The sequence below is a fragment of the Ceratotherium simum genome, chromosome 3 (genome assembly GCF_057802395.1).
Source record: "Ceratotherium simum simum isolate JZ-2026a chromosome 3, ASM5780239v1, whole genome shotgun sequence".
NCBI lineage: Eukaryota > Metazoa > Chordata > Mammalia > Perissodactyla > Rhinocerotidae > Ceratotherium > Ceratotherium simum.
Window position 1 is genome coordinate 92180904 of NC_141902.1, and position 13085 is coordinate 92193988.

The following is a 13085-nucleotide window of genomic DNA, read 5'->3' on the forward strand; positions in this document are numbered from 1 at the left end:
TTATCTGCGGGGGATACGTTCCAAGATCCCCAGTGGATGCCTGAAACCGCGGATAGTACCAGACCCTATACATACTATGTTTTTTCCTATACATCCATACCCATGATAAAGTTTAATTTATAAATTAGACACAGTAATAGATTAACAACAATAACTAATAATAAAATAGAACAATTACAACAATATACTGTAATAAGAGTTACTCTAGACCTTAGCAACCTCAGCATATGCTTGTTTTCTTTCCTTATTAAGTTGAGAACTTTCACCTTTTCACTTAAAAGAAGCACTTTTTGACTTCTCTGGCATATCTGAATCGCCAGCATCACTACTCTTGCACTTTGGAGTCATTACAGTACAGTAAGGGTGACTTGAACACAACCACTGCGATACTGGGACAGTCGATCTGATAACTGAGACAGCTACGAGGTGACTAACGAGCGTATACAGTTTGAATACGCTGTACAAAGGGATGATTGCCGTCCCAGGCGGGATGGAGCGGGACAGCACGAGATTTCATCACACTACTCAGAATGGCACACAATTCAAAAACTTACGCATTGTTTATTTCTGGAGTTTTCCATTTAATATTTTCAGATTGACCGCAGCTAACTAACTGCAGAAAGTGAAACGCAAATAAGGGGCACTAACGTGCTCTGTCCTGCAGTGGAGTGAGTGGCTACTAGCAACTTTGACCCGCATGCGCATTTTCTCCGTGCAAATTACACATCGTTACTCTTCCTACCTATTTTTCCCTTTGCCACGATTTCTTCACTTACTTTTTTAAAACTTTGGTGTTTTATATATTTGTAAACCACTTCACTTTTTTTTTTTTTTTTTTTTTTTAACAAGGCAAGATGTACCTAACTTAAGCTGCTAGGTGCATTTTTCCCTGAGTGCAGCTGCTAAAGGATGGGTGCCCAGCAGGACAGACGGAGCCCTGCCCTGGGGGGCTCGAAGTCAGTGTGAGCAAGCCTGTGAAGGCAGGATGAGACATTCATTCGAGCTGGATCAGCGCTCTAAACATAAAAGCCAGAACCACCAAGCCTCAAGAAGAAAACAAAGGAAAATATCTTTGTGGTCTTGGGGTAGGCAAAGAGATCTTAAGACACCAAACCAACTAACCATAAAAAAAAAGACAAGACAACAGCCTAGCATAGTGCAAGAGCCCACACCTCTGCCTCAGACAGAGCTGGGCTCAAACCCCAGCTCTGACACGTGGAAGCTGTGTCGCCTTGGACAAACTGCTTAACATCTCTGGGTCTCGTTCTCTGCCAGGTTAAAACAGAGTTGTTATAGTACCTGCCTCATCAGTTGATGTGAGACAAATGATACAGAGCAGGGGTCAGCAAACTCTGGCCCACAGGCCAGGTCCAACCCTCACCTTATTTCGGTAAATAAAGTTTTATGGGAACACAGCCATGCCCATTCTTGTCTTGATAGCTGCTTCGGCACTATAGTGACAAAGTTGAGTGGTCACAATGGAGACCGTATGGCCTGCAAGACCTAAGTATTTACTATCTGGCCTTTTACAGAAAAGATTTGCCAGCCCCTGACAGAACATGTTTGGTACCAATAAATATTCAGTAAAGGAGGCTGCCTTTAATCACCAATACCTGTGAAAACATACATCTCAATAAAGCTGGGGAAAAAAGTGTAAAAGCAAATAGTCCACGTATCCAAGGCAGACACGGGCAAATACGTCAGTAAGTTGCCGTTTCCTCCCACAAGGGAGTCGATACATGGGCACAGGCCTGGGGCCCCCGCTGTCCCCTGCGTGTCACACCCCCACCTTGGGTTCCGGCAGGTACCCCATCCACACTCCTCGGGAAGGCTGCTATGGGGACAAGGATGAGTTTCCCGGCGTGAGAACCTATGGCATCCGCGACACCAATGAGACCTACGATGTGTACTGCTTCGCCGAGGAGATGGAGGGTGAGGCTGCCGCCCCCTCCCCAGAGCCCCCTGCCCGTCCCCTACAGCCCACTGACACTTGGGATCATGTGGGCCTCCTCTGAGGCAGAACACTGACCCAAGGCACCACACACTCGACCCGTCTGTGCCATGCCCAGAGGGGATGGGGGCAGGGCAGCGTGGGGGCAGGCAGGAGCCTACAGGTCTGGCCCCCTCTCGCTCCACTTTGGAGAGGGCATCAGTGGCCCCAGGCACCTGCAAACTGTCTGCTGTCACCACCAGACAGGGTCCAAGAGAGCTTGCTTCTGGTCTCTCACCTGGGACTGTCCCTCCCAGCCAGGACCCCCTGCTGCTCTGACCAGCCCATCGCTGTCCCAAGGTCCACTGCACCATCAGTGCCCAGCCCAGCCTTGTCACCCTCACAAAGGACACCCCAGGCCATTCCAGGGTGGGCCCATCACAAACATAGTTCCCAGGAGAGCTGGCTGCACCGCCCCCCTCAGCTTCCCTGTTGCCAGCCCCTGCCCTACGCAGGCCGTCCCCAATGGGCTGGTCCTGGAGAGCCCCGGGGGCAGCGGAAGGAACCTGGAGTCTTTCTCTGGTTTGTAAAGGGCATTAATTTTGGTGACAGTCAGAGCTGCCCAAGTTACCCAGGCATGTGGATGACACTCCTTCCGCCATCTGTGCCCATTCACCCCTTTTGACTTTCCAGACTCTGCCACCTCTGCCCACCCCCCAAGCTCACAGCTGTCCCGGGGCCAGGGAGAAGAGCTGACAACTTGGCTTATACTGAGGCAGGGCAGCCCCCAGCTTTCTTACCACCATAGCCCCCCTTCCTCACTCTCACCTCAGGGCCCAAACCGGTCTATTAAGTAACAAGTATTTGGGTTCCTATTTTTGGCAAACCAGAGACACATATAACAGCCAGCCAGAGCTGCCACTGAGCAGGGACAACCCGGCTGTGCCCGGGAGCAGATGCCCACCGCCCCACCCCACCCCACCCCTGCACAACCTTGTTAGGTGTTTGGAAATAGTAAAAAGAACTCGCAGGCCCCACTAATGCCTTATGGATGCTTCAGGGCCTGCAGACCCCAGTTTGGGAACCACTGCTCTAAGGGGTCTGATGCCTGCCTTTCTCATTGGACTTTGGATTTTTTAAAAGAATTGCTTGAGTGGGCAATGCTTGATTCACAGGAAAGATGCCCTAGTGGTGGGAAGTTCCACAGCAAACCGAGGGGCTGAGACGCCTTTGAGCAGGAGCAGTTTCACCCTGGGACTCACACTTGCTCTCTGCTTTCCCACCTCCTTGCCATTTTGGCTGCTTGTTTCTGGGTCCCCCTGTTTTAGGAAACTGATGTCACCCTGACCAAAAGCCCATAGGAAGTGGAGGGCAGGATCTGAGATACCGACATGTGGGACCAGGGCTTTGAGAATTTAGGGGGTGAGCCGAGCTGAGGGTGCTCAAGACCTGGAGGAACCGTGTGGATCTCCCTGGGGATGCGGGGCAGGGAGCGGGAGGGAGAGCCTCACCCTGCCCGCTGTGTCCTTCACAGGCGAGGTCTTCTATGCAACGTCTCCGGAGAAGTTCACTTTCCACGAGGCAGCCAACGAGTGCCGGCGCCTGGGCGCCCGGCTGGCCACCACGGGCCAGCTCTACCTGGCCTGGCAGGGCGGCATGGACATGTGCAGCGCTGGCTGGCTGGCCGACCGCAGCGTGCGCTACCCCATCTCCAAGGCCCGGCCCAACTGCGGGGGCAACCTCCTGGGCGTGAGGACCGTCTACCTGCACGCCAACCAGACCGGCTACCCCGACCCCTCGTCCCGCTACGACGCCATCTGCTACACAGGTGGGACTGGGCTGGAGGCTGGGAGGGGATCACGCCACCGAAATTGGGGCCCAGAGGACGAGATCATGGAATAGAGGGTTGGTTTTTACCCTTCATGTGTCCACTTGGGTATCTGAACCTCATGTCTTAGCAGTCCCCCCGCTATTTTCACTGGTTCCCTAGAAGAGCTAAAGCAGTCACTGAGGCTGCAGTGTGTCTGGGCCTGGCTCTTCCGCCCAGAACAGGGTTAAAACCATGAGCTTTAGAGTCTGTGTTTTCTCAGGTTTGAATCGCAGCTCTGCCACCTGCTACTGTGCAACCATGGAAAAGTCCAGGCCCTGAGCCTCAGTTTCCTCATCTTCCTAACGGGAAGATGGTGGTACCACATGGAAGATGGAGGGGGCCTGACATGAGACCATGCCCCCAGAGGAGGGCGCTGTTATCTGCCCTTTTCAATTAAGGAACTTAGAAGGAGGGCCAGGTTATTGAAAAGAGTTGGGGGGAAAGTTTTGACAGGGACTTTATTTTGAAAAATTAGACTAAAACTTTTTTAAAGTAAGTTTTTTATCTTCATTTTATACAATCTAGGTTTTAATTATGATTAAGTGTTAATTCTTGGAGAAAAAAACTAAATAATATGGAGTTGCATAAATTTTATGACAAAACTGGTGATAGCACAGTGACATAGCTCGTTTCGTGTTTAACTCTCATAGCCTGATCTTACATGAAGAGGGTTATTTTTGCGAAAACGATTAGGATTTCCCCCAAGGCCTCTCTTAACCTTTCGATATTCTAAACACCCTTTTTGAAGTAGTGACACCCTCATGGATTTTCTCTTTCTTCGTTATTAACCGGCTCGTTTTTGCCCGATCCTCGTTTGTTCGTGCCTGAGGCAGGCTGCTCTCTCACATCACTTCCATCAATTTGATGAGCTCCTGCATCTTTAACAAGATTTTTCATTTCACCTTGTAACTGATTTACGTTGTCCCACTGGCCAGTTACAACATCAGCTGGTCAACAAGGTGCTGAGAAGTCAGGTAAGGAGGCAGCAGTGGCGTTGATCAGGAAGGGATGTTGCAGCAGGAAGTGGTTTCATAAGCAGTGAGCTGATTGGCCGATGTCTTGTGCTGTGATGACTTTGCATTCTGTTGCCATCTGGAAGCTGTGGGGACTCTTGTAATGAATACTCAAATAGTTGAGGACCCCCACCGTGGGCCCAGCAAGGTGCGGGCACACAGAAGGTGCTCTCCTTCCCTAGCAGGGGAGGAGGTAGACCGGGTGCTCGTCTCTCTCAGGCCAGCCCCAGGCTGAGTGGCTAAAGCTTGCCTTGCCCCCTGCCCCAGGTGAAGATTTTGTGGACATCCCAGAAGACTTCTTCGCGGTGAGTGGTGAGGAGGACATCACCATCCAGACGGTGACCTGGCCAGATGTGGAGCTGCCTCCGCCCCGAAACATCACCGAGGGTGAAGCCCGAGGCAGTGTGATCCTCACTGTGAAACCCTTCTTTGAGGTCTCCCCCACCGTCCTGGAGCCTGAGGAGCCCTTCACATCTGCTATGGGGGCCACCGCCTTCCCTGAGGCGGAGAACGAGACTGGAGAGGCCACCTGGCCCTGGCGCGTTCCCGAGGGGTCCACGCCAGGCCTGGGCCCCATCACGGCCTTCACCAGTGAGGACCTCGTGGTACAGGTGACCACAGCCCCAGAGGTCCCTGGACAGCCCCGATTGCCAGGGGGTAAGTGTCTGCCCCTCAGGGGCTGCAGTGGCGGGGTGGGGGTGGTGGTGGAACGAGCTTGGCCTGGGGGTCTATACCCGGGACCTGGGACAAGCCTCTGTCCTCATTTGTAAAACAAGGGAGACAGGCCAGACCAGTGACATCCCTGCTCCTTTGCCACAAAGCATTTCCTTCAGGTGAAGTCACGGTGGAAACCAGTGTATACATCAAGCAGATCAAGATGCCACACTAGGTGGATCCAGGTGAAGTGGAGGGGAGAGCCGGGGCTCTCCTGTCCTCGCCCCGTTGGGCACCTCCACGGGATAGAGCCACTTGAAAACCACTGCAATGGCTGAGCCCTGAGGTCGCTCACAGTGCTGACTTCCAGGACAGGGGTCGGTAAAGTATGGTCCACAAAGCCAAAGCTAGCTGGCCACCTGTTTACATAGCCCATGAACTAAGAATGGTTTTACATTGTTAAATAGTTGTGGGGGCAAAGTCAAAAGAAGAATAATACTTTATGACACGTGAAAGTTATATAAAATTCACATTTCAATGTCCACAAATAAAGTTTGATTGGAACAAAGCCACGCCCATTTGTTAACGTGTTGTCTATGGCTAATTTAGAGCTACCGTAGTAGAGTTGAGCAGTTGTGACAGAAACCATCTAGGCCACAAACATGTCCTAATAAATATGTCCATACTGTGTCCATACAATATGTCCTATCTGGCCCTTTCCAGAAAATGTTTCCCCCCCTGTTCTAGGGTGGTGGGGTTCCAGGTGCTTAATAAATGTCTGAAGGATTGAGATGTCACGTCACATAGAACTCAGCTGCTTTCCAAACTCAAGTCCCTGAACAGGAAGGACATTCTGGGGTGGCTTCCATAAGGGCCTTGGTGGTGTCCCCTCCTGGGGGAGGGGCAGATAGACACTGCCATCCACCATCACACCCACGATGCCACCGAGGGGGATTTCAGCCTGAATTGCCCAGATGAATATAATATGTTGGGAAGGAGGAGTTGTTGAGAAGTTTTGGGGGTAACTCCAATGATGGCTGGGACCCAGGGCTGGAGAGAGCCCCACTGGCCACCATGTGGGAAGGTGCCAGTGGACAGATGAGCCTCTGACACAGGACAAAGAACGTGAGACAGACTCAGACTGGAGATTCGCAGCTGTGACATAAACTGGCCAGTCACCCAGGGAAGTGTCAAGAACAGATGTGGATCCAGCTGAATGCAATGGGAGAGGCAGAGTAGGTGGGGGCTCGAGGACAGGGCTCCACCGTGTGGGCTCCAGCCCCTTGGAGAATCTGATGAAAGCTATGAGCTCACTCCCCAGAAATATGCCCAGTGCACACCCACACAAATGCCCAGTGCACACTCACACAATATGCCCGGTGCACACCTGCACAAATGCCCAGTGCACACCCACACTGTATGCCCGGTGCACACCCACACAACATGCCCAGTGCAAACCCACACAACATGCCCGGTGCACACCCACACAAATGCCCGGTGCACACCCACACAACATGCCCGGTGCGCGTCCACACTGTATGCCCGGTGTGTGTCCACACTGTATGCCCGGTGCGTGTCCACACTGTATGCCCGGTGCACGCCCACACAGTATGCCCGGTGCACACCCGCACAAATGGTTGCAGCCACTTCCGGGAGGGTCCTCCACCCCTGAACCCTGGACCCTGGGCTGGGTGGAAGAAATGCCAGTAATTGTTTGATTTCTTCCTTATCCTTTTCTGTATTTTCCAAATATTCTGTAATGAACGTTTATTCTTTTTATAATAAGAAAAAAATGCATTTGGTTGTGTGTGTGTGTGTTCGTGTGTGTGCACGTGTGTGTGTGAGGAAGATTAGCCCTGAGCTAACATCTGTCGCCAATCCTCCTCTTTTTGCTGAGGAAGATTGGCCCTGGGCTAACATCCGTGCTCACCTTCCTCTGCTTTATATGTGGGCCACTGCCACAGTGTGGATTGATAAGCAGTGCGTAGGTCCTGTACCTGGGATCCAAACCTGTGAACCCCGGGCCACGGAAGCGGAGCGCAAGAACTTAACCGCTGTGCCCCCAGGCGTCCCACCAAAAATGCATTTGTTTTAAAGAGTAAGGGGACAAATGAGCAGTCTGCGAGTAAGAAGCTCAGAAAGGAGGGCTAGGGACACCCATGGCAGAAGAGTCCTAGCAGGATCTCTCAGGAAGATGGAGTTCAGGAGCAGTTTGAACAAGCAGAGGGGAATGGCTTGGCTGGGAATGGGGTTGGAAGTAGAGAAGGAAGGAGGGGATGAAAAGAGGTCATTCTTCAAGGAAGACCAAGGAATGACCAAGAGAAGGTCATTCGTCCAGGGATCCCACCGTTCCCGAGGAGCCTTGGGAAGCGGGCGCCATGGGCACCGGCATTGTAGCACTGGGTCCATGCCCTGAGCCTGCCCTGTCTCTCTTCTCTCCCTCTCCTCCCCACCCAGGGGTCGTGTTCCACTACCGCCCGGCCTCCGATCGCTACTCGCTGACATTCGAGGAGGCGCAGCAGGCCTGCCTGCGCACAGGGGCGGTCATCGCCTCGCCTGAGCAGCTCCAGGCCGCGTATGAAGCAGGCTACGAGCAGTGCGACGCCGGCTGGCTGCGGGACCAGACCGTCAGGTGAGGGACGAGCTGGGCTTCCCTCCCAGCCCAACCCAGTCTTGAGAGGCAGCCTTGAGGAGCTACGGCCTGGCCCGGCACCCAGCACAGAGTGGGCACCCACTGCACCATGGACTAATTCATCAACTAGTGGCTCCACGGCCACTCCCTTAATTTCTCCCCAGAACTGAGGCATATTCTGAGAGGGTGCAGAAGAGCCCTGGGTGACGTGAAGTCCTTGGTCATTTCCCGCCAGGAGACAGAGAGGGAGAGCCCCTCGTTGAGCCTCCAGTCTCTTCCAGCTTGGCCCAGTGCCCTTCCATGTAGCGGACTCTCTTGTGAAGCCAGGAATCCTCCAGGGGCCCCCAGACCCTTCCCCCAGCTGCTCAGGAGACTGGCTGCATGAGGGTCCCCTTCCTGGCTTGAGTCCCACTGGACAAGCGAAGACAGGCCCTGCCCGAGCCGCAGAGTGGCCCACTGGCCTCGCCCTAGGGCCCTGCATCCCCCGGCCCCTGGAACAGGCCCTCATCCATCCCTTTCTTGCAGATACCCCATTGTGAGCCCGCGGACCCCATGCGTGGGCGACATGAACAGCAGCCCCGGGGTCAGGACCTACGGCGTGCGCCCATCGTCAGAAACCTACGATGTCTACTGCTACGTGGACAAGCTCGAGGGTACAGGCCCGGTTCTCACATTTCGGGCCCCAGACGGGCAGGGGGCTGACCAGCAGACACAAGAGGAGAGGGAATTACCATGCCCCCAGCCCTGTTCCCACCCAGCATTCCCCAGGGGAAATAATACCCACCCACCCCCCTCCCCCAGGTCAAGCCCCTTCTCTCCCTCCCAGAGGGTTCATGTGGATTTTGCCAGCATAGCAGGGGAGCATCGGTGCCTTAAAAAAACAATGACCTCTGTGGACAAATCAATTTATTTATCATAAATAAGTGTTATATACGCCACCTGCCTCGTGGAGATCCCCAGTGTCCATGAGCAGATCAGACTCCGAGAAGTCCTGCCAGGAAAAGCCCTCTTTAACTCTGCTTAACCCAGCCTCGCCTAGCTTATTTAACCTCAGACCCTTGATTTTATTTAATTTCTTTTCATGTCAATTAAAATCACCAAATTACGATTCCACAGAACCCGATTTTGGAAATGCTGCAGTTCTGGAAAGATTTCAGCATTGCCACTCACTTGTGTCAGGACCTGAGCAAGTCACTTAAACTCTCCAGGCCTCAGTTTCCTCATCTATAGAATGGGGCTGATCTGTGCTCACATCAGGCTTTTTTGATTATTAAATGAGACGTGTGAAAAGGTCCTGGCACAAGTAGGTATTGGGGAAATGTGAACTTGCTTCCTCCAAATCAGACAGGTCCCCGGGTGCAGTTCTGTGTACTGGGACCCGACCCCAGACGGTGGCTACAGGACCCGCCCCGCCGGTTCACAAGGGGCGGGGGGTAGGGGCGGCAGGTCCACAGCATTCGCAGTGCTCACGGATGAGTGCGTGGTGTAGGGGAGCACAGGGGACAGGAGGTGCCCGGGGGAGTACCTCTCAGCCAGAGGAGCGTGTTGCCATGGGTGACTGGAGAATCTAGAAAGGTGGGGAGGTTGTTTCCATGTGGGGTGACCAGCTTGTCTCAGCTCAGCTGCCCTGCCCCTGGGCGAGCAGAGGCTGCGCTGGCCATGGGCCTGAAGGGTCACGCCTGCCACCGCCTCTGCCCCCAGGGGAGGTGTTCTTCGCCACACGCCTGGAGCAGTTCACCTTCCAGGAAGCCCTGGAGTTCTGTGAATCCCACAACGCCACCTTGGCCTCCACGGGCCAGCTCTATGCCGCCTGGAGCCGCGGCCTGGACAAGTGCTACGCCGGCTGGCTGGCAGACGGAAGCCTCCGCTACCCCATCGTCACCCCACGACCCGCCTGTGGCGGAGACAAGCCAGGCGTGAGGACCGTCTACCTCTACCCCAACCAGACAGGCCTCCCAGACCCACTGTCCCGGCACCATGCCTTCTGCTTCCGAGGTATGTGTCCTTACCTGTCCTCCAGCCCCACTTCTGCCTGGGGAGTGACTCCCCTGGGCTCACCCCTCTGGCCCCTGTCCACTGTCCCCATCCATCAGAGCAAGGAGAAAAGTCAGTCCCTCTGGGGCAAGGGCAGCCCTGGAGCTAGCCTGACCTTAAGCTTTGACCCCAAGGCAAGTACATCCGTCTCAAGTTCCCCAGAGACAAATAGAGAGAAGTGAGTAAGAAGTTGGGCTCTAAAATCAGGCAGTCCTAAATTCTTATTATGGCTCTGCTGCTTAGGAACTGTGTGACCCTGGGCAAGTCACTTAACCTCTCTGTTCCTCTGCTTCATCTATAAAACAATGATAATAGTTCCTACCTCAAAGAGTTGCTGTAAGGATTAACTGGGATAGTGCATTAAAACACTTGGCATAGTGCCTGGGACATAGTAAACGGACTCAATATGTGTTAGCTTTATTATTGTAAATAAATAACACACACAGTTTTAATTTGTTTGCCCTTGTCAGATTTTCTCCTGCTTCTAAATATTTTTGTGATGAGTTTAGTCAAATTAGTCTATTATTCTTCACTAAGCACCAGAAATACATGTTTTTAATTGACCCATGCTGAGGACCCACTGCTGCCACATCAGCCATCATTCCCAGTAAGCATTCTGAGAGGGATGTCATCAGACAGGTCAGTGGGCGTGGCCAGGGCATGGCCAAGACCTTGCCGGGCTCTGATTGGATGAGTTCTCACAGTGTCGCCGGGTCTGGGTGTGCTGACCAGAATCTAGATTGTAGTAACAGCTTGTGCCACATTTTACATATTATACATCAAAACTGAATGTCTTTGTGCCTTCCAGTGAGCCTATAAATATTTCAAAATAAAGTTAATTTTTAAAAAACCCTGAACATCCCCAAGTTTCCCAGACTGCCAGGGTTACCTTTTAAAACCCAATTCAAAGAAAGTTCAGCCCCACTCCACCAGCCTCAATGAGGCCAATCCCAGTACCACCACCACCACCCCCGCCAACGGGGGATTTGGTGAGGCTCTTGCCCCAGTATCCCTCTCCCTGCTCTGGGCTGCAGGGGCCAAGCCAGCTAGCCTAACAGTAAATTCCCAGTCATGCACCCTGCACCACCCCGACCCTCTGTGAACCCAGCCTTTTATATAACTGCAGAGAAGTTCAGCTTCCTTCCCAACCGAGCCCACTGCTGGTTCCCCTAAACCAGAGCAGTTACCCTCAGGGGATGAACCCTGCCTCCCCCTTCCACTGCCAGGATGGCTTCATGGATTGTAAACAGCACCTTCCTGGTTTTGATCCAGACAAACTTGGAACATAATTTCTTTCCCCAGAAAGGCAGCATCATGCAGCAGTTGAGAGCATGGAGTCTGGCACCAGATACTTGGATTCAGAGATTAGATCTACCACTTATAAGCCACTGACCCTGGACAAGTAACTTAACTCTGTGCCTTAGTTCCCCGATCTGTAAATGAGATAATAGATAGTATCTATCTCATAAGGCTGTTGTGAGATAAAATGATTTTATATACATAACACCTTTAAACAATGCCTGGCACGTATAATAGATTCTGCAGAAGAGATACCCCAGACCACCTGAAATAAAGTGCTGAAGGTGTGTGCAAATTGATATTGTGTAGTTGATGTAAATGGCTCTTATAAATTGAGGAGGCCAAGAGCCATCTTGCTGGACAGAAGTGGGGGATGTGGGGGTTGGGAGGTAGGGGGGTCGAGGCCCAGCAAGGCTTTTGCACAGGCCTGGCCCACCTCAGAGTTCCCTGGCTCCCCTCAAGAAGGGCCAGCCTGGAATGGGTCACTGGTAAGAAGGAACCTTCACCACCCACATCCCCTTTAGGTGTCTCAGCAGCGCCCTCTCCAGGAGAAGAGGAGGGTGGCACACCCACAGCACCCTCTGGCGTGGAGGACTGGATCACCACCCAAGTGGCGCCTGGCTTGGCTGCTGTCCCCTTGGGGGAGGAGACGACGGCAATCCCAGCCTTCACCACTGAGCCAGAAAACCAGACGGAATGGGAACCAGCCTACACTCCAGTGGGCACTTTCCCACTGCCAGGTTCGTGTGGCTTGACTCTGGGGCATGTCCTGAAGCTGCACACCCCTGTCTGCCCAGGGTGTGTCCCAGGGGTGATTTCTCCCCCTGCGACCTGTGCTCTTTCCCCGGCCCTCACATTACCTGGGTGTGCCGCTGTGGGCAACTTCAGCCACCTTGGCGGGCCTCTAAGACCTCCCCTGCGTGCGAGCAAGGGTGGTCTTGTTCATAAAACATGTCACCCTCTCTCTCCCTCCTGCTCTCCCTCCCTCCCTCTCTACCTCTCTCTCTATCTGTCTCTCTCTCACCCTCTCTCTCTCTCTCTCACTCCCTCTGTCTCTCTCCTCATTTATTTCTCCTGCCTACACACCCCAAACACTCCCCCCGTGCCGACAAGAGGGTCCTCACTCTGTCCCCCTGAATTTTCACCCTACCCCCTCCTCTTTTACGATCTCTCTTGTAGGAGGATCTCCAACAAGGGGGAAAGGCCTGGGAGGGGTAGTTGTTCAAAGTCTGACTGTGACCTGTCTCCTTGCCTTTCTCCTCCTCTCGTGTCCCTCTTCTGGGCCGAGCCTCCCCAGCCAGAGCTTCCTGAGCTCCCTCTATCATGGTCAGATCAGATGGGACTTGATAGGATGAAGGCAGCAGTCCCCAAACCCTGTTGGAAAAAGAGTTTTATGGCCATAAGGTTTGGGAAATGCTGACTTACAGAAAGATCAACAGGTTTCCTCACTGCAGACCTTCTCAGAGCCTTGGATATGCTAATTTGCACTGTAATGCAGAGGGGTGATGTATTCTGTCCCAAAGGAATCCGACTACAGGGCCTTTTTTTTTCATGGAGCAATTTTAACATTGCCCAGTTTGGATAAGTCTGAATTAAAGCAGTGTATGGTAATGTGTGCATGCCTAGTCGAGTCAGCTCACCCAGAGGTGTGTG

The 13085-nt window shown here is 53.0% G+C and overlaps 1 protein-coding gene across 1 annotated transcript in view; it reads left to right on the forward strand.

Annotated features, from left to right (window-relative positions):
- The window catches only part of ACAN (aggrecan), a 68345-nt gene that overhangs the window by 33868 nt on the left and 21392 nt on the right, over window positions 1-13085 (forward strand). The window contains exons 5-11 of the mRNA XM_087428920.1: window positions 1805-1932; window positions 3465-3758; window positions 5081-5470; window positions 7925-8099; window positions 8625-8752; window positions 9801-10094; window positions 11957-12172. Of these exons, the coding sequence (XP_087285046.1) occupies window positions 1805-1932; window positions 3465-3758; window positions 5081-5470; window positions 7925-8099; window positions 8625-8752; window positions 9801-10094; window positions 11957-12172 (1625 nt within the window). The remainder of the gene's footprint in view (window positions 1-1804; window positions 1933-3464; window positions 3759-5080; window positions 5471-7924; window positions 8100-8624; window positions 8753-9800; window positions 10095-11956; window positions 12173-13085) is intronic.